The sequence below is a fragment of the Drosophila sulfurigaster genome, chromosome 2R (assembly GCF_023558435.1).
Source record: "Drosophila sulfurigaster albostrigata strain 15112-1811.04 chromosome 2R, ASM2355843v2, whole genome shotgun sequence".
NCBI lineage: Eukaryota > Metazoa > Arthropoda > Insecta > Diptera > Drosophilidae > Drosophila > Drosophila sulfurigaster.
This window is the reverse complement of record NC_084882.1, coordinates 33,763,615-33,790,923: the sequence shown is the minus strand read 5'-3', so window position 1 is coordinate 33,790,923 and position 27,309 is coordinate 33,763,615. Positions and strand designations below refer to the sequence as shown.

General features: G+C 39.1%; 1 protein-coding gene across 4 annotated transcripts in view; it reads left to right on the top strand.

Moving 5' to 3' along the window:
• The first annotated feature begins 1,492 nt into the window (after positions 1-1,492).
• LOC133839305 (5-hydroxytryptamine receptor 2B) overlaps positions 1,493-27,309 on the top strand; it is a 28,340-nt gene continuing 2,523 nt past the window's right edge. Inside the window, exons 1-9 of one of the 4 annotated variants that reach the window (XM_062270735.1) lie at positions 1,493-2,236; positions 3,403-4,113; positions 15,958-17,121; positions 20,543-20,767; positions 20,830-21,028; positions 21,633-22,157; positions 25,337-25,678; positions 25,746-26,042; positions 26,107-26,452. In XM_062270735.1, coding sequence (XP_062126719.1) covers positions 16,068-17,121; positions 20,543-20,767; positions 20,830-21,028; positions 21,633-22,157; positions 25,337-25,678; positions 25,746-26,042; positions 26,107-26,149 — 2,685 coding nt within the window. In that variant the 5' untranslated portion in view covers positions 1,493-2,236; positions 3,403-4,113; positions 15,958-16,067 and the 3' untranslated portion in view covers positions 26,150-26,452. Of the gene's footprint in view, positions 2,237-3,402; positions 4,114-15,957; positions 17,122-20,542; positions 20,768-20,829; positions 21,029-21,632; positions 22,158-25,336; positions 25,679-25,745; positions 26,043-26,106; positions 26,453-27,309 lie in introns of those variants that run through there. The other 3 variants (XM_062270734.1, XM_062270731.1, XM_062270732.1) reach the window with 3 other exon arrangements.

The following is a 27,309-nucleotide window of genomic DNA, read 5'->3' as shown; positions in this document are numbered from 1 at the left end:
CGCTCGGTTTCAACAGCGGCTCACATTACGCATACGCCACCGAACGCGAACACATTACGCAAAGTTGTGCCGGCTTTGTTTCAATGACGGATATTTTTTTTTATAGCCTGGCGCCTGGCACGTGCCGTGTACAAATATGCAACGAAATGCAACGAATGCTTCGAGTAAACACACAGAGTTGAAAGCAACAGTTCGTGTGGCAAAAGGCAAAAGTGGCTTGCAATGTTTGCTGAGCTGCCAAAAACCAAATAAATATATTTGAGGCACGTAAAATGGACGCACATGATGCGATAAGTTTCTCGCTTCTCTCTCTCTTTCTTCCTCGAGCCACTCATTCGATTCAATTCGGAGCGTAATAAAAGCCGCACCCGAGTAAATACAAGTTATGGTCCACTTTTGTGCGCTGCGAAAAGGCAAGCAAATCCTTCATTTGCTTTGTGGCAAGTTACGTATACGCAGTCCGTGCATTGTGTGAGCTATTAAATACAGTTATAAAGCAAGCAAAATATGTTCATATCTATGCCAAAGGCAAAGAACGAGAACCGAGCACAAAAAAAATTTAACAAAACAGCCCATCAAATTCCAAACACGTTCATAAAATACACATAAACGTACCTTCACTATATACAACTGCCTGCTCAGAGTATAAAAAGGTATGTGCGTTTGGTTGACACGCCAAACTTCTTCTTTTTTTTTTGGCGCTTTTCAATAGCGAAGCGCAACCAATGCACGTTTCAATAAATTACATTAAAAGAGGCAGCAGCTGCCATTGGTCTTCGATTGGCATTGTGCAAATTTCCATTGAAGCGAAAAAGAAAAGAAAATTGGGAAACCCAGCAAACAAATTGTGGCAGTCACCGCAGAATGCTTTAAATCAATTAAAAACTAAGCTCATTCCGTTGAACACTTTAATTATCACAACAGCCAAGAGCTTCAGCTCTCTCTCTCTCTCTCTTTGTAAGAGTCTTAGAGCAGCCCGTGAACTGCTCAACTAATAACCAATGATTATTTTGCTCGTTGTGTCCATATTATTCATTCATAAAACACACTCCGTACTCTATGAATCGCCACAACGCTGGGCACGTACCATGTTGACAGCCAAAGCAGCACGCACGTGGCGCCTGAGGAGGTCACCCACTCACCTACTCCTCTCTTTGCCTTTGGCGTTCCATCAAACGAATCCCCTTAGGCCCATATTGTGTGTGTGTGTGTGTGTGTGGAGCCTCCCCACAGTTGGCGCCAAGTAGCAGCTGCTGCGCGCCAAGAAAATTTCCCAAACAAACGCAAAAACAGAATTTCCCTCTGTTTCGTTTCGACCCGACCAAAAAAGAGAGCGCAAGCTGTCGACTCTCTGAGAGAGTGGAAAACGTTGTCGCTGACGTCGACTGCGACTGCGACGAAGCAGCAGCGACTGAGACTGCGACTGCGACTGCCTTTCACTGGCTTTTCAGACTCAATGGACCAGTTTGGAAAATTCGCACAGTCAGTTTGTTTTAAAATTTTGCCGCGTTGCGTTCGCCTGCCAACAAAAGCGCTCGAACTGTGCCCACACAAAATCAAATCAAGCTAAATACTTTTCAAATTGAAAATTGCGCGCGAAAAATGTTTGCAAAATAAATAGAAAAATGATTTGAAAAGTGCATAAAGAAGTAGAACGAATGGAATTTCGCCACCTCGTCAGCTTAAAATAATATTTAAAAAATAATAAACCAAACTAATTGCATTCACCTGACGTTGAATCACTTTGCCAATTTGCAACGCTTTCCGGGGGAAACAAAAATAAATATAAAAAAATAAATAAACGAATTGTTTGCTGGCATAATCAGCAGTTGCAATTTTCACTAAAAATAAAAATAACTTAAAAAAACAAAAATAAATAGAAAAGTTTGAAAATTAAAAGCTCCAAGTGATGATTTAAGTTTTTTCCCCTCATTGAATGAGGAATGTTAGTGAAGTTGATGAATTCTCTCTAAAACCAACATAGATTAATTGAAATGTAAAGTGCTCTTCATTATCTGCGGAATAACATTTATGCAGACAGAATTGAAAATGGAAAATCAAACATACAAAGAGGCAAATTCTTGGGCCTAACACAGACGTTGCTATAGAGATTAGAAGGGAATTCGAGCTCGAGAGATTTGCAATTAGTTTAAAATAATATATACTAAAAGCGATTTGTGTGGACTTTGCAATGCATGAGACATCATGAGACACATTCTCGTATTGCATTCGATATGTGAGTAAAGCTATATAAGGTGCTTACCTAAATTGCTTGAAACTAATTTATTTAAAATTTATTCAGTTCGCTTCTTTTGTTCATTTTCAACAATAGATTTTTGTTGTACTATAGGCAAAACAGAGTAGTTAAAATCTATTACAAAACAATTTGTACAAATAATTGCAAAACTATTTAAAAATACGAAAAAATATGTTCCAACCTCGTTACTTAATCATACTTATAAAACTTTCATTATTAGACGTAATTCTGAGTGCAAAAGACTTTGAAAAGCACCTTAGCATCTTCTTAATGAGAATTCTATTACTAATTTTACTGAAGCATAAAAATAATGAGAGACTTTTCATTTACGTTATCTACAATTACTTAGTTGGATATATACTAAAAGCAATTGTAAATACTAAAACCAATATCTATTAATAGAGCAAAAATACACCAAAAATAAAATCACCTTAGCAATATTCTAAATTAATTATATTACTAAATTTCAAGTATTAATCTAAGTATACAAAGCATCAGAGACTATTTATATCAGCCTCAGGTCAGAATTCTATATTACTTATTTGGAAATATACTAAAATCTATATTAAATACTAAAATATACAAAAAAAAGCCAATAATAAAAGCACCATAATAATTTGCTTAATGCGAATTGTGTTAGTAAAGTATAAAAATAATGAGAGAGTATTAAATTTTGACTCAGGTCAGACACCTACAACTATTTAATTTGAAAAATATTAAGAATCAATATTAAACACTAAACCCAGTTAATATGTAATATATAGAGAAGAAACACATAAAATAAAAGCACCTTAGAAATTTGCTTAATAAGAATTCTATCACTAAATCTACTGAAGTATAAATAGAATGAAAGACTATTTATTCCAGCCTCAAGTCAGAATTCTATAATTACTTAGTTGGAAATATGATAAAACCAATAATAAACACTGAAACCGATATCTTTAATTGGAGCAAAAATAAACCGAAAATGAAACCATTGCAATTCACAAAATAAATCATATTTCTAGAGAATTTGAATATCAATTGAATGGTGTGCCACATGAAATTGACTTCCATAAAATTCGAGGAATATTCGTTACTTTTCCACAGAATTTATCGGCAGAGCACTGACAAAGTTTTTTTTAATTGTCTCTTCTAATTTGCAGTGTAAGCGAAGCGAAGGAGAACTAGTTAAATTCAGAATAGTTTTACGATTGTTGCAAGTGTTTAGCTCTGCTTAAATTGTCGGCACGTGTGCAGGTTGTTAATCAAGCAGAATCCAAAAGAAAAACAAAACAACACAAAAAACGAAACTAAACTGCAAGAAACGAAAAAACAACAGCAGAAGCTAGAGAGCACACACAACAATTTCAAATGTAAATTAATTAAAAATTAACTCGAAAGTGTGTGTGCGTGTGCAAGTGTGCGTGTGTGTTTACACATACATGAAAAGTACAAATAAAAAACGAAGCAAAAAATAACGAAATAACGAAAAGAGAAAGAATAATGGCGATGTAAATAAGGTGTACCGGAAGGAAGCCGGCGGAAATCAAAGCAACGCCTGCATAAAGTAAACTTCGTGGTGTCCTTCACTCTCGAACACTCTTCCTCCCCCCTCTCCACTCTTGACTCTCTCCCCTAAGCTCGTAACCAGACTGCCGTTGATTACGTAATTACATGAATGTAAATTTGTTGCGCTAGCTTTGTTTGCTGCCAGCAGCAGCAGCAAAGGAGAGGGAGAAGGCAAAGTCACGAACAATTAAGGAAAGGCAAATAGCACGAGCATAAAAATGATAAAGGAAGTCATGCTTTAAATGCGCCAGCAAATGACACGAAAGCCCGGGCAACAACAGCAACTACAACAACAATAGTAGCAGGTGCGTATACGTATTCAAGACAATAAGTGCAAATATGGCAGTATTGTGTTTCATTAGTTGAGAGGAAACTAAAAAAAAAAACAACGTTTGCTACTTAAGCAGCCACAAAATGTAAAATAAGTCAACTGTCCGCACACAAAATAAATGCTAAAACAATGAGCAACAACAACTGTCAGACAGAGATTTATTACCGAAAAACCCCAAAAACCAAAATCAAATGTTTACCTTTTTTAATGTCCTCGCACCTTTCTGAGGTTTTCCTTGGTTTTCTTCGTTTCCGTCGCACGTTATACGCACATTTTCTTTAAAGCCCTGTCAGGAAATTAAACTATTAAGCGAAAACTTTTAATGACACCTGTGAAAGGTGTCGGCAGAGATGTAGAGATGAAGAGATGTGTGTGTTTTGTCATTAGGGCGAAATGCAAAGTCATTTACTTTTGTGGCAAATGCCATAGACGTAGTATCCCTGAGATAAGTGGAACCAGTAAAACTTTAGTGGCAAATCAACATAAAATGCCGTTGATTACCTCAAGTTTTTGACGCAAGCTCTATTGCTGTTTGGATGTTTGGCTGCTTAGATGCTTGGCTGCTTAAGTGCTGTCAGCAACAGGCGTGGAACAACTTATCGCAACTTGTGGCACAAGTGTTGCCACCAGAAGTCCCCCAATCGATGTGATGATGTTAGCTGTGAGAGGTCAGCAAGTAACTTTGCCAAACTGTTCAGATTTTGTGAAGTGACTTAAGCGAGTTCCAAGTACTTTCCTGCCAGCAAAATGTGTTTTACAAATATTTTTAAAATAGTTTGCCATCAACTTTTGATCGATTATGTAGCTCAAATGGCTTAGCTAATTGCAGCATCGGATAAAAAAAAGGAAACTTTTAAAATACATATTGATTTTATAAGCAATATTTTTAAATAGTTTTCGATTAATCGCATGACTCAAGCTGAGTGAAAGACATTAATATATTTTATACAAATATTTTTACAATTTCCGAAATGACCTTTAGACTTTAGTATTCCAATTTAACGCTGCGTGCGTAATTAATTAAATTAAACGCACTTAATCTTTTTATTAACTTTCGGGCGCAATGAATTCTTTCGTAAATATTTTGAACATGCAATCATCAGGCATGCTAAGTGTAGCCTGCAATAATAAGCGAATATAAAAGAATATAAACTGTACACACAATATATCATGGGCATATTTCAATTTCAATTTCAATTTATACGCTCCACATGTTGATTTATATTTTACGAGTTATTTATATATCTACTACTAGGGGAATACAGTATTATGAGTATTAGTATTTGCATTAAACTTAATTCATTCATGGCGCCCATTCTCAATGATCTCAATGTCTGCCAGCGGGCCACATAAAAATTTAATCGTTATCGTAAATGTTATCATCATCGAAAGCTGCATAAATTGTATGGAGAACAGAGAACACACTATCAAGATTCCAGTTGCGTGCCGTTGAGTTGGCCAATCAAAAGTGACGAGGTAAACAAAATGCCAAATCAAAACAAACACAAAACATCAAGTGCTGAAATCAAACAACAACAAGTTGTAGTCGGGCCTAAGTGATGTTTGTAATTAATCGCCTTTTGCCTGTTGACTTTGAGCAATTGAGCGAATTCTTATGCGCAATTTGACGTTGAGATCTCCCACGATCTCTCTCTCTCTCTCTCTCTTTCCCTCTCTGGCTAATTGATGGCTTATCACTTAATTGGCTGGCGTGTAAATTGCTGAATGGATATCGAAAAGTCATAAATATTATGCCACGCTAATTGAACAAAACAATCAACATTGAATTTCAGACTTTTGTCGTGACTAACTATGCGAAAATATTTCCCCCGTTGACGATTTGTCATCCTACTTAGTTGACCGCATTTATCGGGCCACTTGACAGCAAACATCTTCGCATGTTCGTCCACGTTATGCACATTTTATTGCCTATATATACTATATTTATTTATTTATTTAAATTTATCTTTGCCATTATTGTTGTTGCGATGCGTACGCTGCGACCGTCGCGCTGGCCATCAAACATTTTGTCTCTGAGCAAATATGCAAAATGATTGACAGCACAATTAAGATACCGCCGTCGCTGCCGGTGAGCACTGAGCACAGGTAAATGCAGGCGATAAATGTGCCCCAACCGGAAGAGGAGTCGAGAAGGGAGGAGGGGGTGATGCACGTGCCAGCTGCAGCCTTATATGGCTGCAAATAGTTTCCAGCTATATACGCAAAACATCTGTAACAATAGACGAACTAATGTGTGTGTAACCATCAGATATAAATATATATATAAATAATATTTATACTACGTGTATTATTTTAAAATTCAATGCGTTGCACTGCGCAAAATACTTTTAATGGCAAACGAGCATATTTGCTTACTTTATTTGTTTTGTATTTAATTACAATCTAAACTGCAAATACAGGCATATTTTTATTTCAATTAAAATGCAATTTTGTTTTAAAAAATATGTTTTTTCATTGCTTTTGCTTCGTTTAAAACCTAATGAATGATTCGTTATTTTTTATTGGTCTCATTTTGTCACTCAGCGCTTTGGGATATGTTTCACATTATCATTAGAGTTATTTCCAGTCTTTGAATTCTTTCCATTTATTTATAGTACCATATATGTATAAATACACTAAAAAAAATGTAATAAAATCAAGATTTTGATCTTAGTACTAAGAATTTTGATCTAAAAAGTGCGTCAATAACAAAAAAATCCTAATGTTAGAAAAGACATTTCGATTTTAAAAACGTTTGGTATAAAACTCAATTTCTTATTAATAACAGGAAAAAATGTTATATGTTTGTTTCAGGAAAAATAATTATTAGAAACACATCTTGATTTCAAGAACATTTAATATAAGTCTCAAGTTCATATTAATAACAGAGAAAAATCTTATAGTTTTGAGACCAAAAATTGTATTATAAGATCACAACAAATATTACATTATTGTTTTTTTTACTATTCATTTATTAGTTCATCATTTTATTATTTAATTAATTATGCAGTCTTATGTTAATCACTCTATTTACGAATTTCTTATCATCGATTTGCTCAGCATTTGAACACAAGACCTTCTTCTCTTAGCCTTCAATACAGAATGCAGTGAATGAATACCTTTAAAGATAGATAAAAACTGAAAAGGAATTTCAATGGTTTACAGAAATGTATAACCTAAATCTAGTATTTAGTTCTTTTTGAATTTCGAATTTGGCAATTTTCAAGCTAATGTTCCTAGTTTTAAGATTTAGTTCTTAAAGTGGTCTTATTTTAAGATCTCAATTTTCATGACGAATATTCTTGATTTTAGAAATATGTGTTTTTAAAGTGTACTAAAAGTTTCAACTATTAAAACTTGTTCTTAAAGTGGTCTTACTTTAAGATCTCAATTTTTAAGAAAGAATGTTCTTGATTTTAGAAATTTGTCTTTAGTTTCAGTGTAGTATGAATTTTCCTCTTCAAAAATATTAATAAGAGAATAGCAATGTTTATTAAAATTTGGCGCCTTAAATCATTATGATTTATCCAATGGAAATTTTACCATGAAAATTTAAATCTGTTAACCTTAATAAAATCACAACATTGTACGAATCATTTGCTTATAATTGCTCGCAAATCTAACCCCAAGCAAGTGTTTATCCTTATCAATGCTACAAGTGATGCATTTGTCAAACGAAAACCACACACACAAACAGAATGTGACAAGCCTAATTGATTGGATTGCTCATTTAATGGCTGTAATTGGAATTTAATTGCTTGTAAATCTAAATATTATATATATTTCGTTTGATATACGACTGCGTGTTGATGTTTTTATGCCTGTGTGTGTTGTAATGTCGTAAATCATTTGATTTTTATTTAAATTTATTACTTTCACATGTGTGTGTGTTGACTACTTGTTAGTTTCATGTCTGCGGGCGTCGATAAAAGGGCCGAATAAACTAGGCTGAATGTTTTTGTATGCATGCGTCGACCACTTGCTCTTTTTTTTCTTATTTAACCTTGGCTAAGTGCCAGCAAACAATATAATCAAAAAGAACACAGAAGCCAAAAAACATGAATGACAACAGCGAGAGAGAAAAAAAAAACAAAAAAACACAAACACGCGTCGATATGGGCTATTTTCTTTTTTCTGCGCGCTTTTTTTTATGAATACGTGGCGTATGAGCAATGTTGCGCGCGAATATGCCGTTTGCATTTGGAATTTGGCCTACCTGTCATTGCCAATTCTCAATGAATTGCAAACAATGGCTGAGTGAATGTTTGAGTTGATTTGTCGATTTTGGTTTTTTGTTTTCTAACATAGCTTTCTATCTTTTTTTTTGACTGACTAATCTTTGGACTCTGTGTTGAGAGCAGGCAGAGCTATCTGTAGTTTATAGTCTTTCTTTTTGAGATTTATGGCTAGAGTTTTCAATTGTTTTCACCACAACCGGTAGCTGTCAGACAGCAAGCAGTGTATACATGTACTTAATGCCCCCGAAGCACTTGTAAAACTGTTGAAAATTGCGGCAAGTTTCAGAATTCAGTTTCAAGTTGCAGTCGTCAGTAAATCAAAGCGAACTTCTTGCGGTTCGTATGTGTGCTTTCTGCAAGGCAGTTTCAAGTTCTCGACCGTAAATCTGTGCACACAAAATAATAAATGGCCACCAATCTGTGACTCACAAAAGTTGCCAAAAAAAAAGCAAACAAAACAAAAAAAAGATTACTCTACATACTCGAGGGAAATCAGAGCAGAGATTTAATGCTTGCCACTAAAAACTTGTTAATAATTATGCAAATTGCTCGAATTGAATTCCAGTTGTCAGCCTTTAAGTCGACTATGCCACTAATTCTCCCCCTCCTTCCACCACAGAATAGTCGAGGTCAAGTGCAGCCAGCTGCAGCTATAGATTGAGCACTCGTCGCTGACCAATGACAAAAATCACACTCTTGATGTGCTTTGATCGAGTTGATGGCAACAAACAAATCGAGTTTTATTTTCTAAATGCAACGAATTACAATGCAAACTGATTTTTCGTGTTTGTTTTTGTCACATTTTTCGGTCAACACGAAATCAATTTGACACCAAAGTGAAAAAGCATTGAAGAGGAAATTCATAATTGGTAAAATATAATGTGTATATTAAATTCTTTTGTATTTGCAGTTAGCCAAATGCAAATCAACCATTTGGATTGTCAAAATATATTCGGTTCATTGCATTTATATTTTTATTATTCGCTAGCTGCAAATAAATATAGATATTCGACTGTTGACAGCTGGCAATACTTTGGCCGTCTCGTTGATGCCGTCTATTGCTCTCCAGCGTGCCTGGCATATTTATGGCAAGACAAAGAGAGACTGTCGACTGTCAGGGGACTCACATTTTGCGATTTGAACCCCGGGTCAAAGAGCGTCGCGTCGTATCAGTAGTATAATTGACTGACAGAATGGGATTAATAGCCATGCATATATATCTCGCTATATATCTATTAAGATATGGCCGACATTGCTCGTAACATTCCGTATCTTTCGCTGAGCATCGCCATAAAAGCACACGAGTTATTAGCAAATTTCGTGCCAAGCCGAGAACGAGAACGAGAACAACAGCAAAGCGGCCGCAACAAAAGAACACCAAAAATACCACACACACAAGTAAAAAACGAAAATTTATCGATGCTCACTTCCGCAAAACAACCGCAGCAACAACAACAAAAGCAGGAAGTAATGTGCTTAAGCAATCGCAAACAACCACATTCAAAAAAAAAAAAAAGCAAAAACTAGCACAACGAATTGCGTATGCTCTTTAAGAGCCAGTTGCCTATTAAATTACGTTCTTTTGATATTCATCATACGCCCGAGTGGTGAATGAAGAAAAAACTGCCGCAAAGAGTGAGAGAGAGAATGGCAACTAAGAACTCTTGCATCACAGATACTTTTTGTTAAGGCACAGCCGAAAAAAAACGAGGCCTCAAAGAAACTAGTGACGTTGCTCATACGCCCGAGTGTCTTTGAACAAGTTGTTTGCGGCTGCTCTTAAAGCACGTTACACACATACACACACACACATCCTTGCTTTGAACGTGTTCTTAAAGCAAGACAAACAACGTTGTCGCCATATTCTGTGGCAAACTTTGTTCTTAATGCAACTATTTTCTTTGCACAAAATATGTCGAAAGTTGCAGCTGCCTCAGAATACTTATGCACACACACTCTCAAACGCACACACACAGAGAGAGGCAAAGACATAGTCTATGGGAAAGTTGTTAGACCAGCTCAGCAGTCGACCGTTAGGGCAAACATTTATAAAACACTTTTGGCCATTTCTCTTCATTAACTGCCTGCTAGGCGTAGTCCCCAAAACCAGCTAGGCGGAGGACCTCATGGGCAAGTAACTTGAAGGCATTTTCTTCTCCATGTTGTTGTTGTTGTTGGGGCGATGCGACGCGCCGCTTAATGAAGTTTTCACACAAATTTCTCGGCAATTTCACTGTCGGACATTGTATAATTGATGAGTTCTGACGCAGCGGCGACACTTTTGACAAATCACAACGCCTGGACAAGTTGCAATTAAGCTCGTTGTTGTTGTTGTTGTTGTTGTTTTGAACGCGCGTCTTTTATTAATAATTTGCAATCATTTTTCCTTTTTTGTTCCCCCTTTTTTTGGGTCGCTAGCAAAGTGTTAATGCTGATGTGTTTGGGCTTAACGTTTCGTTTCGTTTCGTTTCGCCAAATGAGCAGCAATTTATTTGTGTAATTGAAGCCAACTGGCTGTCGTCGTTGCTGTTGGGGGCGTGTTGGCAACATCTTGTATGTGCAACTAACTGAACATGACCATAAAATGTTGACAATGCAGCGCCAGTTTAAGCCGCTTGAAATGCAAGTCAACCGCAACGCAGCAAATGCAGCGCACCGTTAATAATTAATTACATAATTAACCACAAATTAAGCCACACACGACTGACGACAACAACAACTCGAGCAAATGCAAATGCAATGTCAACACAGTTGGCCAACAGCTCGATAGCTCGGTATAGCAAATAGATCTTGCAATTGATCTTGATCTTCGTTAAGCGATAAGACTCGCTCGGTTTCCTGTTGAGTGCACATCTCAATAAAAAAAAAAGCTAAAAATAACTTAACGCTCACAAAATACTCACTCGCATTTAAAAAGTTTTAATGCAAAAAAAAAACATATAAAAACCTAGCGAGTATCAACAAATATTGTGTTTCATGCAAATATTATTTTTCCTGTTTTCGCTGTAGTTTATATTCTCTCGCTTCCCACTCGCTTTATTGTTATTATGGCTGTCACGGGCTGCGTGTTTTCCGCACCATGAAATGGCTTTCTATGGTATTCATTTTCTAACTGCGGTTGAAAAATCTCTTTAAGCGCAGCGCATATATTGCGTATACGACGATTTAAGCTTTCGGTAATTCCAATCACTTTAATTCCGCACGTAGCTTGGCATTTGAAATGCATTCAATGCATTTAATAACAGTCAACAATATGATATATATTCATTTCATTTAAGGTCAATACAAATCTATAATTAAACTCACAATGCGCAATAAAGAAGCCATAATTAACGAATTTTGTTATTGATGCTTATTAGTTTAATACCCGCAACCCATAGGATAGAAGGGTATTATAACTTTGTGCCAGCGGGAAATGTGTTACAGACAGAAGAAGCGATCTACGATCCTATATTTTACACTCTATGGTATATTTTTAATATAACAAATATAACTTTTTGTATATTATATTATAGGTTTAGGTTTTGGTACTGATATATTTTAAAATGAATACCGCACAGTTTTGCTTTTATTCACAATGGGTATCAGGTATCTCACAGTCGAGCACACTCGACTGCAGCTTTCTTTCTTGTTTTCAATAATTTGGTATGTCCTTTAATAAAGGCAACTTTGTCATCTAATTCTAACGAGCTGCAGCTCAGTCTATGATACCCAAATTCTGGGAACATTCTCAATGGAATTTCAAGTTGATTTGTTGAGGGACTGGAGCTGATGAAGAGCTGCATCATTATTTTCAGCTGTGACACATAGACGAGCGGCTTAATTATGCCACACTACAGCAACACACACAGTGACTAAGTACTTTGCATGTGTGTGTGTGTTTTGGGGCGCTTGGTCGCATCTCCTTTTGCACTTTGACTTTTTGTCCCGACTGTTGCTGCAGCCATTTTGCAACAATCAAACAAAAGTTGGCCGCTGCTCGTTGCTCGCTGCTGTTTGCCTGACGGCGACTCATTAAAGCGCCATCCACAAACACACACACACACACACACACACACACATACATAGGCATAGCAAACAACAAACAGAAGAAGGTGGAAAAGTGAAACCAGGACAAGCAAAGTAGTTGCCTTTGCAGCCGGACTTTAAATTGCAGCGAGACATCATTAAAGCCCCCGGCTGTTGCCTCCACTCCCTGACTTTAGAGCGAGTAAACAGAGAGAGAGAGAAAGGCGAGGAGGTGAAGAGCAGTAGGCACATGATTGTGGCCGCCACTCAAATTAAGTCGACGAGAGTGCTGTCAAAGCAAGCACATTATATATGCATATGAGTGGAGCAGCGTTTTGCTGGCTTGCTGGCGACCCCGTCGCAACTCCTTATGTTTAGAGCTCGTCTGCCACAGGCAGGCGAACAGTCAAGACTAGTCAAGTGTCCAACCCATTGGGATCGAAATGTCAGCTGTTCTTGTCACCGGATTACCTGCTGGTGACCTGGCGAACTTCCGCCGTCTACAGTCTGCCATCAGTTCGCATTCGAGCGCAAATCCAATCAAAAATAACTTTCACTGCCAGCGAAACCGCAGCAGCTGCTAAACAAAATTGCGAATTACAAACACACTGCTGCGGCTAACCAAAAATACTCTAAACGGAAAGCACTCAACAAACGAATTTTAAATGCTCTATTTAGAGAGGAATTATTGATTGTTTATTTTAAATGAAATAAAGCTTTTAATTAGGAATGAAAATGGCGTGGTCCAATAATATTTGGAAGTTTCGTAAACTTGTTGGATCCATTCTAAATATAATAGAGTTTACTATCAATAATAATAATAGAGCAAGAAATGCATACAATTATATATTATTATTATTTCAATTACGAAATAATTTCAACTTGATTTACAATAGTATTTTCAGGAACATTCAAGAAAGAGAAGAGAATGATAAATATTCCTAGTATCATCTAAACGCAGTTTTTAAATATATTATATAAATCCAGCTCCGAAATATTTTCATCTAATAAAGAAATGAATTAGGGCCTCTCAAATAAAAAAGACTACTATAGTTTTATAATTCTTTTATCAATTGAAAAGCGGAGTTACAGTTTTGCCCATTTTCTTATTTGTAAATATTTTATAAAAAAATAGTACTATCTATTTATATTTTTTATTAATGAAAGACCGATTAACTTGCAGCCATATTCCACTACAATATCTACTCAGTCTTTAAATATGTTCAGCTAAATTTAAAAGTAAATTTTGGAATCTTTAAACCAAAGATTCAAATAATAATCCCCCAAAAATGCACGTAAAATATTATTAAAATTTTGATGTCATTTTTCTTTTACTCATTGCCCAATTTACTTTTTGCTCTAATCTGATAATATTATGTATAACAAACTGAGTGATTCATGCGTATTTGCATACCTCGATACGCATTTTCAATTACAATTTAATTCCATGTCAAAATAAGTATGCATAACTTGCCTTAAGCATAATCAAAGATAACGCAAAAAGTCTTTGTATGCGTTGTTCGTTGCTGTTATGCCAGAGCATGCATGTTGCAGCTTGCCATGTGCAACATTTTTGTTGCCACATTCAAATTGTTTGCCATCCGCTGCTCGAGCGAAGTGTAGTGTATGAAAGGCGAACAAAGTGCGTTCCATTTATTTTCATTTTTGACAAAAGCAAAAAATTTTTCATTTTACCAAACGCCAAATTGCAAATGTCGGGGTTGCCCAGAGAACAAGCGACTCTGCATGTGTGTGTGTGTGTGAGTGTGTGTGCGATGACTGCTGTTTGATGGCCACGCCACGCCCCCGAGCACTCAACAACGCTGCCTTTGTTGCGGTTGATTGGCCAAATCACTTGCATACTGAATGCGCTTTTTAGCGGCACTCTGCTGCTGCCACATGCCACATGCCTGATGCCGCATGCCACATGTGCCACCCATCACCCAATGCCAGCCCGCACTCGCCGCATGGAAAATAGTTTGGCAAATATTTTGTGATCAAAAAATATTACAACAATATATTGCAACTTGGTTTATTGAGCCACGATGCGGCATGCTCTCAGAACGTTGCGACACAATTTGTGGGCAAAACTTTAAGCGCAGCGAATTTAATTGAAATTTATTAAGCCAGAAAGTGGCAAAGCAGCTGCGAAAAAGCAGAAGCAGCAGCAGGAGAAGAAGAAGCAGAAGTGTGGCAGGCCAGTGTCACGCAGCTGTGGCAACAGCATTTGCATAAATCTTGTTGTGGCCTGGTGCATTTTTAATTAACCCTTTATGCAGCGAGAAGTCGCCAAGTGTCGAGCTATGCTGAGCTAGCTAAGTGTGTGTTTAGGTGTGAGTGTGCGTGTGCGTGTGGGTGTGGGTGTGTTACTTACTGTGTGTGTGTGTGTGTGTGTGAGCTCATTATCAGTGAAAGCAAAGGGTCGCACAGCAGCGCAAAATTGCCGAGCTGCCAATGCAAATTCCAAACAAAAAGCATTTTAGGCGCGTGGGTGTTGCATGCAACAGCAGCAAACACACCATGGACAACAGCAGCCAGTCCGTGAGGCTGGCAAACTGGCGACAGCTGACAGCAGTCGATGCCAACGGTAAACAAAAGCCGCGCCGACGCCGTCAATGAGAGCTGTCCTTTTGTTGAAATGCCATTCACAGCAGCAACAGCAGCAGCAACTGACATTCTGACGACTGACGGAAGCTGCCGTTACTGCGGCATTTGGTGCAACTGGAATGGTGATGCAACTGCAACTAGGCAACGGCAACAGCAACAACAGCAGCAACAGCAACAGCAAGTGCAGCGCCATTGAGCGTGTCATGCTCCAGCTATTGACAGCAACGTGTAAACATGCGAAAAAACATTAATACATACCCATATAAATAAACAGCAGGACACACATCCATGCACAGTGAGAAAACAAGCTCGGATTTAAAATTAAGTCTCATAAATTGCATTAAATATTTCATTATACTCCAAATTTTAATTTTATTATTTAATATCAGTCAAAACTAAGTAGCCAATATCGCTTAGAGCTCAATAAGTCAATACTTCATAATTGGAATTATAGTATAGCCAAATACTTGGAATCAAGACCATTTTTATAAGAAAACTATAATAAAAAATGAAAAAACATTACAAAATAAAAATTGTATTCTTATTCAAATAAATGTAAATGCTATATGCAAATAAATTTAAATATAGTCTAGAAACATTTGCTGTTAATAAAAATACATTTGCAATCAGCATTGTTTTGTTTTTTTGAAATCCCGCACTGACTTAGTCTCTCTGTGTATGTAGATTTATATATGTAAATAGTCGCAGTGGCATTTGCATTTGCATGCTCGGTGGCTAATTAAACAAAGTTGGTAGCGGATTTGCTGTGGTGTCGACCACAAAACATGTCGCACACAATTTGCGAAACCATTTATTTGCGACTAATTAGAAAATGTTGGATTTCTCGTTGCCAGCAAAGCTATATATAGTAGTCAAGTATGTTGAGAGTGTGTGTGTGTCTGTGTGTGTGCAGGTAGCATTACAATTATGCATTATTTTAAATTATGTTTTTCAATCTCTTGCAGACAATAATAGCAAGGACAACATACGAGCAGCAGCAACAGCAACAGCAACAACAACAAGGATAACAAGTTGTTGTTGTCATTAAGCACACGCCACACAGCTTTAGAATGAAATGGAGATGCAAAGCGAGGCTGGTCATGGACCAACAACAGCAACGACAACGACAACTGCAACAGATGCAACAGCAACACCAACAGCAACAGCTACAGATGCAACATACACACTTGCCACACGTGACTTCAATTGTCGTGTGGCAGAGCACAAACTTTGGCAACCTTTCATTAACTGCGAGGCAGCCCAAAGTGCCAACGACAACTACAACAACAGCGACAGCAACACCCACAACAGCAACAGCACGACGACAACATTCCATTGTAGCTTGCAAGCATTTGAGAGAGACGAGGAGAAGGCATTCTATGCATGCAACAGCAACAGCAACAGCAACGAGGACGAGCAGCAGGAGTGGGCAACATCCTGTGCGCTAGAGACACAACTGTTGAGGCCGCCACACGAGGCGTATGCGCAATTTCAACTGGCAATCATCGAGGCCGTTAGTGATAATGTGAGTGATACGCTTAGTTTTAGTGCCCAATGCAATCGACAACGCAGTCTGCTCGTCTGCAACGAACAACAGCAGCAAACTCTACTCTGCCAGCTGCAACAGGAGCTGAGCACAGCTGGCGAATTGGCTGACGTTGATGTGAGTGCCACGACAACATTGTACGACTATCACATTGAACTGGGCGATGGCCTCTGGTCGTGGCTGAACCTAACCGAACTGGCCAACAATGTCACTGGCAGCCTTGGCAACCAGACTGTCAGCAATGTGACCGCCAGCCTCGACATGATACTGTCCAACTATACGCTCTCGGACACGGCTCTAACCACCACGACCACGTCTGCGGCCACAGCAACAACTACCGACAGCGACATTGTCATCGCCAGAAGTATATTCGACTATACGCCGCACGGTTACGATTGGCTCTTTCTTTTCGTCGTGTTTTTCATCTTTGCCGGCGGCTTAGGCAATATTCTCGTGTGTCTCGCCGTCGCCTTGGATCGCAAGCTGCAGAATGTGACCAACTATTTTCTGTTCTCGCTGGCCATCGCCGATCTGCTTGTCAGTCTGTTTGTGATGCCCATGGGCGCCATTCCAGCATTTCTGGGTAAGTATCGCTATGTAGTTTGTCTTCTTTTCTGTCTATGTATGTGTGCATTGCACTGTACATGAATTATTCGTGCAAAGTCCTTGGCAAGCACATGAAGCATCGCAACTAGCCATTTCCGCTGCCGCCAACCCACATCGTGTCCACATAAATGCAACCTTTTGAGTTCTTCATTTCTTATTTTGCTTTTAAGCTTCTTAAATTCTGCAGAGTGCAGCACGGCTATAAAAACTGCAGCAATTACCTCGGAATATTATAATAGCTCAGCAAATAGCTTGACTTGCTTGCTGTCCAAGCGAGCGACGGGTTGAAAAAAAGAGAGTGTATACATTTTACTACACACTATACATACATACATATATCAATTACATTTTCCATCAAGTTGCTATCTTACATTTGTGTCACTCTTGTTTCACTCAAGATTTTTCTTATATTTAAAGTCAAGTTGCAGCATCATTTTAAAGTCCAGAGTTTACTTGATTTAGTTGCCTTTAAAGTACTTTGAATTTCTCTGTAAAGTATTTCTGTTTGACTTTGAAAAGAATAACTCGCATTTAAATACAAATTTGAAACTTTTAATGATGTTGGGAATATTTTGCTCAGTTTAAATTAACTCTCCACACAACAAATCTGCTTTATAAACTTCTATTTAAATTTAAATAATGTACTTATCATTAAATAGATTTTCGTCATCAATTATTCTAAAGTAAAGTACTGACTTTTTGGTATTTATCATTAAACATATTTTCGCCATCATTTATTCTAAAGTCGTAAGACATTTTATAGTATTTTTTTGACAAGATAAGAAAAGCTTGCATTTAATTCCATCACAATGATTTGAAACATTTAATGATGCTCAGTTTAAGTTAACTCTTCATACAACAAGTATAAAAGTTTGCTTTTTGAACTACTTCCATTAAAATTTTAATAATATACTTGTCATTAAATATTTATTATATTGTCATTTAATAATTTATTCTAAAGCAGTACTAAATTTTGTTATAGTTATCATTAAACAGATTTTCACCATCATTTATTCTAAAGTTATCATTTAAAATGAAAAGCAGTATTGCATTTTATCGATTTTTTTTTGCTGTTTGTCAGACACAAAAAAAACTAACTTAAATTTGTGGATTGCGTTTTGCGATAAAAGCTGACAGATTGTCAGTTAAATATGTAAACAGTATTATGAACATATTCGTGCTTGTCTAATTTGCATGCGGCAGAGATAAGGCTTTGCCAGCATCTGTCTGTCTCCCTGTCTGCCTGCCTGGCTGCTTGTTCTGCTTGTTCTGTGCAACAGAGCTCAACGTAGCATGAACAGATCAAACACATAAATTGGTCTCTCTCGCATGATGGCAAAAACCCCAAAAACCCAAAACCGAATACCTCAAACCCCATAAATCCCATAGAGTAGGAGCACAACTCCATATGGGAAATAGGGGTGTGGGTGTTAGGGTGTGTGTGGGTGTGAGTGTGTGTACTTAGCGGGTTGTGCCGCAACGAAGCGCATTAACAACATTAGCGAATTTCATTTTATTATGAGCACATTAGTTGTGCATTCAGTTGGACAGGACAGGACAGGACACTGCTGCAAATGGGGAGAAGATAATTTAGTGGTAGCTTTTGTATATAGTTGGCAACCACTATGATGAACTTTACAAGTAAATTTCGCCATAATTTATGCTTTAAACTACGCTCAATTACTGCGTGTGTCCTTGAGACACAACCGAGCTGATCCTTTTGCCAGAGTGCAAAGTGTCTGTGGTTTTGCTTTAATTTCAGGCATTCTTTGCAGCCAGTTCTTTTAGTCTTTTGTTTACATTTTCGTTTTGCACTTTGTTCGCCACGCGACGCTTTATGCAACAGTTTTCCGATGTGGCAAGCGAAACGCTGCTGCAGTGGCAACTTTCTCATTGTGCCACTTTTCGTTTACTTGCCAGCGCTGTGTCAGAGGGCAAGGTCTTTGTTTTCACGCTCAAGTTGTCCGTAGACGACGACGACGACGACAACGACTAGGACGACGACAACAGCAAACTAAATGTAACTAAAAGCCTTAAGTGTGGTCTTAGCCGCAGCAACAACAACAAGAACAACAAGGAGAACAAGAACTAGAGCAACAACAAACAGTCGACTGGGCAGCAGGAAACATTCGCGCTGTGTTTTGTTTGCTTTGCAGCCATGTATTTTTTTAGTTGCTTCCTTTTTGTGTTGTGCTCTGCTCTTTCTCTCTTTCTTGGCTGACATTAACTTGGCTTAAGCTTTTTTGGCATCAAAAAGCTGTTGGTTTTGATGTCAGCTTGGGAAATAAATTGCAGCTGGGCTTCGTCGTAAAATTAATAAGCCAAATTCGAATTTTAAATATATTTGCACATTAAAAGCGCATAAAACGGATGCTGATGATGACCTCAGACCTTCTAAGCAAGCAGCTGCAAAGAGATAAAGACACTTAATACCCTGTAATCGTGTGTATGTGCGTGCGTATATGCCCACTTAAGTGCTGCTTTAGAGGGTATCTGAAATGACAGACACATTGGAATTAGGCGCGTTGTCTGTTTAGGCCCATCCACACTTCTGGCTGGCACTTGAGGCACCCAGCTTACGGACAGAATGTCGTATACGTAATAAATACATTTTCAGCTTTTGATGCCTTTGTGTGCGCGCCACTTCTCGGTGCGTGTCTGTGCCTGTGTCTGTGTCTGTATGTGTGTGTGTAAGTGACAAGCATATAAAACTAAATACGACATGAGGGTCCGGACTTTTACATTCAACGCTTTCCTCTCTCGCTCTCAAGTGTGTGCGTGTGTCGGTGTGTGCTTCTGTGTGTGTCGAGTGGACGCGTCTGTGCTTGTCTGTTTTGACCTCGTCCCCTCGCCGCCTCTTGATCCGTCTCACCAGCTGTCTGGCTGCGTCAGTGTCCTACAATTAGCTGAGAAAAACCCACGCAGAGCGCCTAATAGCGTGTAACAAACAAGACGAACAACAACACCAACAATAACAACGTCGCATTTAAGCGCAATTTGTACTAATTAATGCCGAGTTTGTTGGCCAACAGCGTTGCTGCTTCAAGTTGCAGCCATCTACTAACATATTCATAATCTTGAAGCAGCTGCTTCGAACTACATTTGACGCAGCTCAATTTCAATTTCACTCCAGCTAAACAATTCCTTTTCGCATTGATTACTGCTTCATTTCGCTTTGCATTTTCATTTTCATTCACCTTTTGCTTTTGCTTTTACTTTTTCGTTTTTGTGTTCTTCGTCTGCACAATCCCATTTCAATTAACTTTGATTTCCATGCGCTTTTCATTAGCAGCCAGGCAGCTCAGTGAAGCAATTTCCTCTCACCCTCTCTCTCTCTCTCTCTTTCTCACTCTTCAGCTTGCAGTTTTGTGTAATTCTTTTTTCTGTTTTCTCTGCAGGTTATTGGCCACTCGGGTTCACATGGTGCAATGTCTATGTCACCTGCGATGTACTTGCCTGTTCGTCGAGCATACTGCACATGTGCTTCATCAGTTTGGGGCGATATCTGGGCATAAGGAATCCACTCGGCTCTCGGCATCGTTCCACCAAACGTTTGGCCGGCATCAAGATAGCCATTGTCTGGGCCATGGCCATGTTGGTCTCCAGTTCGATAACAGTGCTGGGTGAGCTTGAAAGCAGCAACATTCTTTTGCTTTTATCGTGAATATTCATGTTCGATTTCTAGGTCTGGTGAATGAGAAGAACATTATGCCGCAGCCAAATGTATGTGTCATTAACAATCGAGCGTTCTTTGTCTTTGGCTCCCTGGTGGCATTCTATATACCGATGCTGATGATGGTCTCCACATATGCGCTCACCATTCCCTTGCTGCGCAAGAAGGCACGTTTCGCAGCCGAGCATCCGGAGAGCGAGCTCTTCCGTCGGTAAGTGGATTGAAAACTTTGACATTTGCACACACACACACACACACTTCGACAGAGACAGCAGAGTAAGAGTAAATGCAATTAGTAGGGCCATTGGAATGCTGAGATTTGTGTCACCTTTGACTAGTGGGAGAGAGAGAGCAATTGGTCAATGCAAGCGTCAAAACGGTAGATGCAATTGGATTACCAAGCAAATCAATACCAATAAATTATGCGCAAATGAAAATGGCTTCAAACAAGTCGTCAGACGAGGCGTATGAGTAATTGAATACACAGACATCGCAGCGCAGAGCATTGCGAGTTAGCATTGCAAAGTGAATTCCACAATTTCAGTGCCAAGCTATGTGGTTGATTGAAGCTCATAACTTTGACTTGGCAAACAAAAGAGGCATTTCATCTCTTGTAGAAACTTGCAAGTTTTCCTTGCAAGTGTGTCGCCTGTTGACAAACTGCGTTAAGGGCAATCAATGCGCTGTCATGCGCATCAAATTGGCTTTAACTCAATCAAAAGACAACACGCTGCCAGACAGTCGAGCAATCAAGCAAATCATCGATCCTGACAGCTCTCTCTCACTGTTCTGTTCTGTTCTGTCTCTCTTTTTAGGCTCGGCGGCCGTTTCACCATACGCCCACAGCATAGCCAGCAACAGTTGCAGATGCACAGCAGCTTCAACAGCAATAATTACGGCAACAACAAATGCCTCGCCATGGGAGACAGCAATCGCAACTTTAACAATGACAGCGGAGGAGGTGGAGGTGGAGGTGGAGGTGGAGGAAGTGGCACAAGAACACGATATGCTGGGGATGGAGGAACAATGACTTCCAACAACAATGAGCCAACGGAGCGAGCATTGATGCAGCAACGGACAACAACAAATAATCGCAGCATGGCCAGCGTCAGTTTTCGCAATGTGGCCAATGGGGCAAGTGGTCGAAATGTCACAAGCATTGGACGCAGCAGCTTCCGCTTTGCCGGCGGCGGCATCTTGCGACAATCCTCGACGCCAACAACAGCCACAACAACAACATCGTTGTCGTCGGCCACAACGAGTTCAATGCGCGGCAAGACACAACAGACGACGAGCAGCTTCTGGCGCAAGCACGGTGGCAATCCCAATCTCATGGACAGGTGAGTGTCTCATCCCATCTTTTTCACTCGCTCTTTCTCTCGCTCTCGGTTGTAACCACTCAAAACTTTAATTAGCATCGATGTTTGCGATGCACTTGCTCTCGAGCGCAATCTGAATGCAAATGACGCGAACGCAAACTGTCGCAAATTGAATCAGCTTTAATTAAATTCGCTGAGCGGACTATTGGCTAGCTTTCGAAATTTTGCGAAATTACTTTTGCCACATAATTTGTTTAGTTTTTGCTACGAGTTTAGTTGGCAATTAGTTTTGCCAGTATCAAAATTTTGCCAGCATAAACTTGTTACATTTCCTATCCGCTGGACATTTCAATCTACTCGCCTTTGTTTTGCAAAGTGAGCTTAAAGAATTTCTCTGCTGTGTATGCATAGCTCTGGCTAAAGAAATATTATGTTTTATAGTTTATTTTTCTTTTTTTTTTTTGCAGCGTTCTTTTTCCTGCTTGTTTTGATTTATTTATTGTGCTTTCCCTTTTTGCTGTCAGTGTATATATGACTTAAATATGTATGAAAAGTGTAAGCCATTACTGATACAGAGATGAATGTTGTAGTCACCAGCTCTGGTTGAATTATCATTTGTTAGCCATCAGCAGCAGCAGCAGCAACAGCAGCAGCAACAGCAGCAGCAACAGCAAGTGAAGGGAAACCGCAGAGCAGAGCTGAACAGAGTTTTGACCTTTGCGAGCAGTCCATGAAATTGGAGTCGAAATGGTTCTGGAAGCTCATTAACCAAGATGGCAATCAGTTCATTTATTCAGGCAATGACAAATCACAACCACAAAATGGTCACCCCATGACATTGTAGTTACCTTTCCTGTGTGTGTGTGTGTGTGTGTCCAGAATACTTGGAAACCTAACCCGAGAAGAAAGTAGAGAGAGTTGATTATCAGCTAAACATACAAGCTTTTAAATTTATTACATTTGTTTTACATGGTCGGAACCTACAAGCCAGAGCGAAAATACCAAATAACAAATAACTTTTCCGACTACTTTCCCTAAGAAAATTTGCATAATTTACATTGTAAGTGCAAAGCGGTTTGGCTTCGTTTTTCGCCTCAGGTCGAAGTCGAATTCAACTCGGAGACGAATAACAACAACAAATTGAGTTTTATTTCGACTTTGCTTTTGGCTTTTTCGCCACTTGAAAAGTTACCTTTACCTTCATCTTGGTTTTTTGCTTCTTTAGTCATTCTTTGCTTTGTTTTGGTAACAAGTTTTTTGGCCCATAGCGCGTGGCAAATGACTTTCATTTGTTTGTATACAGCTCAGAGAAAAAAAAGTGAAGTAGACATGGATTTAGAATGTCCAAAACGAAAACAGAAAGGAAGATGAAGGGAAGCGAGGCTTCGATTATTGTGACAGCTTATGGACAGCAAACTTTAAATTATAAATAAATAATTCATAAGCATAGAGATAGGAGATACAATCAATTATGCTTTTTCGTGCAATTAAATGAGCATTCGAAAGTGCGTATCGCAACATGGCGTATACATAATTTGCTTGCAAGCACTTGCAATGCGCTGCAAACATAAATCACTCACACGTCATGTGGTGCAGCACCGAAAACACAGAAAACACGAATCTGTTTGTCGAGTCTGCGGGTTGCCAGCCACATTGTTGTGTTCTGTTCTGTTCTGTTGCGTTGTGTTGAGTGTGTAAGAAGCAGCAAAGCTCCTTCTGCTGTTGCGACAATAAATAGCGCATAAAATACAAAAAGGAAACCGCAAAGAGGACAACCACAGCATGAGCCGTAGCTGCCACTGACGCCAGAGGTGGAGTACTCAACTACTCAAACGTCACAGGCGACAATGTTGTTGGCCAAAAAAGTACAAAAAAGCACCAATTTCGCATTCAGCCAAAATGCCAACCGAAATTTTGCAAATGACACTGCAGTCGTCCTTTTCTCTTCCGCTGTCTCTCTCTCTCTCTTGTCACTTTTGTTACTATTTGCATTAATGCAAATTTAGCAGAAAATGCTGAGAGCAAAGCTGCTGCAAGTCAAGCTCACTCCACGATTAAGCACGTCTCCCTTACCCAACAAAACGAAGACAAAACGAAATAAGGGAAGATGAAATATCCCGCTCAGCTGTATGTCACGTCCGTGCGCATTCCCTCGGATTTATGCCGAACAAGTTGCCGCATAAATATATGAATTTCTAATGAGACAGGCTCCCAAAAAAGTTGCCAAGGTAACAAGCTACAACAAATGCTACAGACAAAAAAAAAAAAAAAAAACTAGGAAGAGAATACAAAAACTTTGTCGCCTGGCTTTCGCTTGCAAATTATTAGTTGGACATTTGACACCACTCGGGTGCTTATTTCGTTGTTCTGCTGCTTGTCGCCGGCTCTGGGCCAAAAAATTGAAAAACTTCCATGTTTTATTTGTTGTGGCAACAAGCAAGGAAGGAAGAAACAGCGTAGTGTACTGCAAAGTGCTTTTCCACGGCGGCAGCTGTTGAGGGGATAGTTACAACTGTCCCCAAACAGTTTGCAAATGCATTTATTTACACTCGGCCAAGTGGAGAGTCAACTGGGGCAACTTTTCAGCTGCCAACAACTACTTAAAATTGCAGGCAGTTGTGCTCGGTGCATGGCTATTTTAATCAAACTGTAGCGAAGAGTACGAAAAAGTAAGCGATTGCATTTTTCGTAGCATACTTATTGGGGCAAGGTTAAAGTAAATCAGTTTGGAGAATTTCTCACAAAATTGTTATTAAAGAGCAAATCAATTTGCAACAAACATTCAATATAGAAGTTAATTTAGCACCAATTTATTTTATTAACAAAGCCAAAACGTTGTTTGCTTTAAGTTTGCCGCATGCTGAAAAAGAAAAAAGAAATCGCTAAATTGCCAGCGTTTACTTCCAGCATTTGACAAAAGGGTCTCTCTCGCATTTTGTTGGCAAATCAAAGCGTTTTTCATTACGTTTGGCTCCTGCCAACATCGCATTAAAAGTCAATTTTATAAACTGTTGCCTGTTGTGCTTGTTGCTTGCTGCTTGTTGCGTGGGCGTCTGGAGGCCGCAATCAAAAGACTTAAATCTAATATCAAATGCGAGTACAACGCGTAGCTGCAAAATACAATCTAAATATGCGAAGTGACTGACTCGTTTTACACGACATTTCCCCATTTCTTTCGCCCTCTTCCCTCTTCTCCGCAGCCATCCCAATCGACGAGCCTCGGTGCGCGTGAGCGTTTCTCAGCCACAATTGGGTTACGCAACAAATGGAAATGGTGACGGTAAAAACGGAGGCGCAACAGCTGCCACAACGAGCTGCACAAATGCTGGAGGCGGCAGCGTTGGCTCCAGCCGAATCAGCATTGCCACCATACACAGCCAGGGCAATCATCCACTGGAGCAGGTGACGACGTCGTCGTTGTCGTCGACGACAGCAGCAGCGACGACGGCGACAACAACAACGACAGCAGAGGAGAGACGCCACAAGCTGCGCCCCTTTAAGATTGCTTTAAATCGTGTGGCCACGCCCACGCTCAATTTGCGGTGAGTGGCTAGCCAAATAACTTAGCCCAAGTGGCAGTCATTTATATTTTCCTTTTTTTCATCTCAGTTTTCTCAACAGTCGCCAGAAACGCAACAGTCTCTCCGCCAACGCGGTGGCCACCGAACAGAAGGCCACCAAGGTGCTGGGTTTGGTGTTCTTCACGTTTGTACTTTGCTGGTCCCCGTTCTTCATACTCAACATCATCTTTGCCGCCTGCCCCGAGTGCCAGGTACCCGAGCATGTGGTGAACACTTGCCTCTGGCTGGGTTATGTCTCCTCCACGATCAATCCGATCATCTACACCATCTTCAATCGCACGTTTCGTGCGGCCTTCATTCGCCTCCTGAAATGCAACTGTGAACGGTAAGTAAAATGAGCTTAAAGCACATTTGTTGTGCTCGCAATCAGCTATTGTATTGCGGTTTAGCCAGCGTGCGCAATGCTATTGTCCATTTTCCATTCGCCACTGAAAAAGGCGATTGATGTGCAACATGACGTATGATTGATTTTTGGCCATTGCCACTCGTATTTCGGCGATGAAATCAATGCGATTTATCGCACAGACTGCCAATGTGTGAAAAGTTCTCAAGTTGATGAATGAACAGCGATTAGTATCCGGCGAGTTTTGCACTAAATACAAATTCTCTGGCGAAACATGTGAAATGTGATCCCTTCAATGCGATGGGAGTTGTTCGTGTGGAAGGCTAAAGTGCCTTTAAAAAATCTGCTGCAAATTTTCATTAAATACGTCGCGGCAAAATCATTTATTTTTATTCTATGCACTAATCTAAACAAATAAAACAAATTTTTTACATTTTAAATCACAAAATGGTAATGTTAAAATAGTTATGTGTTATCGGTAATTCTCTAAGGACCTCATATCCTTAGCTTCCTAACGCTTCCTGTTAGCAAACACATCCAGCTGTGCCCTCGTAAAATCTGATTGCATTTGGCCAAGTTATGGCTAATTTTCTAAAAAATCATTCTTTTCTTAGCTATTCTGACACTATATCCTTATAAATTCAAAAAAGGACATGTGTTTTCCTACTCACCAGCATCAAAACTATCGATTCGCATTCAAAGATTTTCAAAATTGCACAAACATTTTTTTCGTAAATTTTACAAGGGGGTGGCATAGAAAATTTGGTCAAAAACCGAAAAATCAACTGTAACTCAGCCGTTTGAAGGACTACAGCGATGTCCTTTGGCATGCAGATAGTGCTTGTCCTGAAAGTTCAAAATCTGAAATCAGAAGGACGATCGTCCTTGCAGGAGCCGAAATAAAAGGACTTTTTTTCTATACAGAAAATTAGCTATATATTGGCTGTATCCTTGCATATCTGACGAGTCCTGTGGCAAACAACTTCTATAGAATAGGACTATCAACTGGCCAAATGACATTCAAATCGTCCTTGTAGTTTCTGAGTTATCGAGGATTTTTTGAATTTCGACGATTTTCTTAAGATCTCGGACTGAAAATTTTCAAGTGAACAATTCTTAGATGACGTCATATTTTATTGTTGCCAATCGATAGTATTAATTATTGGGATCTCAACAAGCGAAAGCTCAGCTAAATGTGTAAGGATACGACTAAATTATCGACATTACAAACCTCATCCTGAGGTGGAAA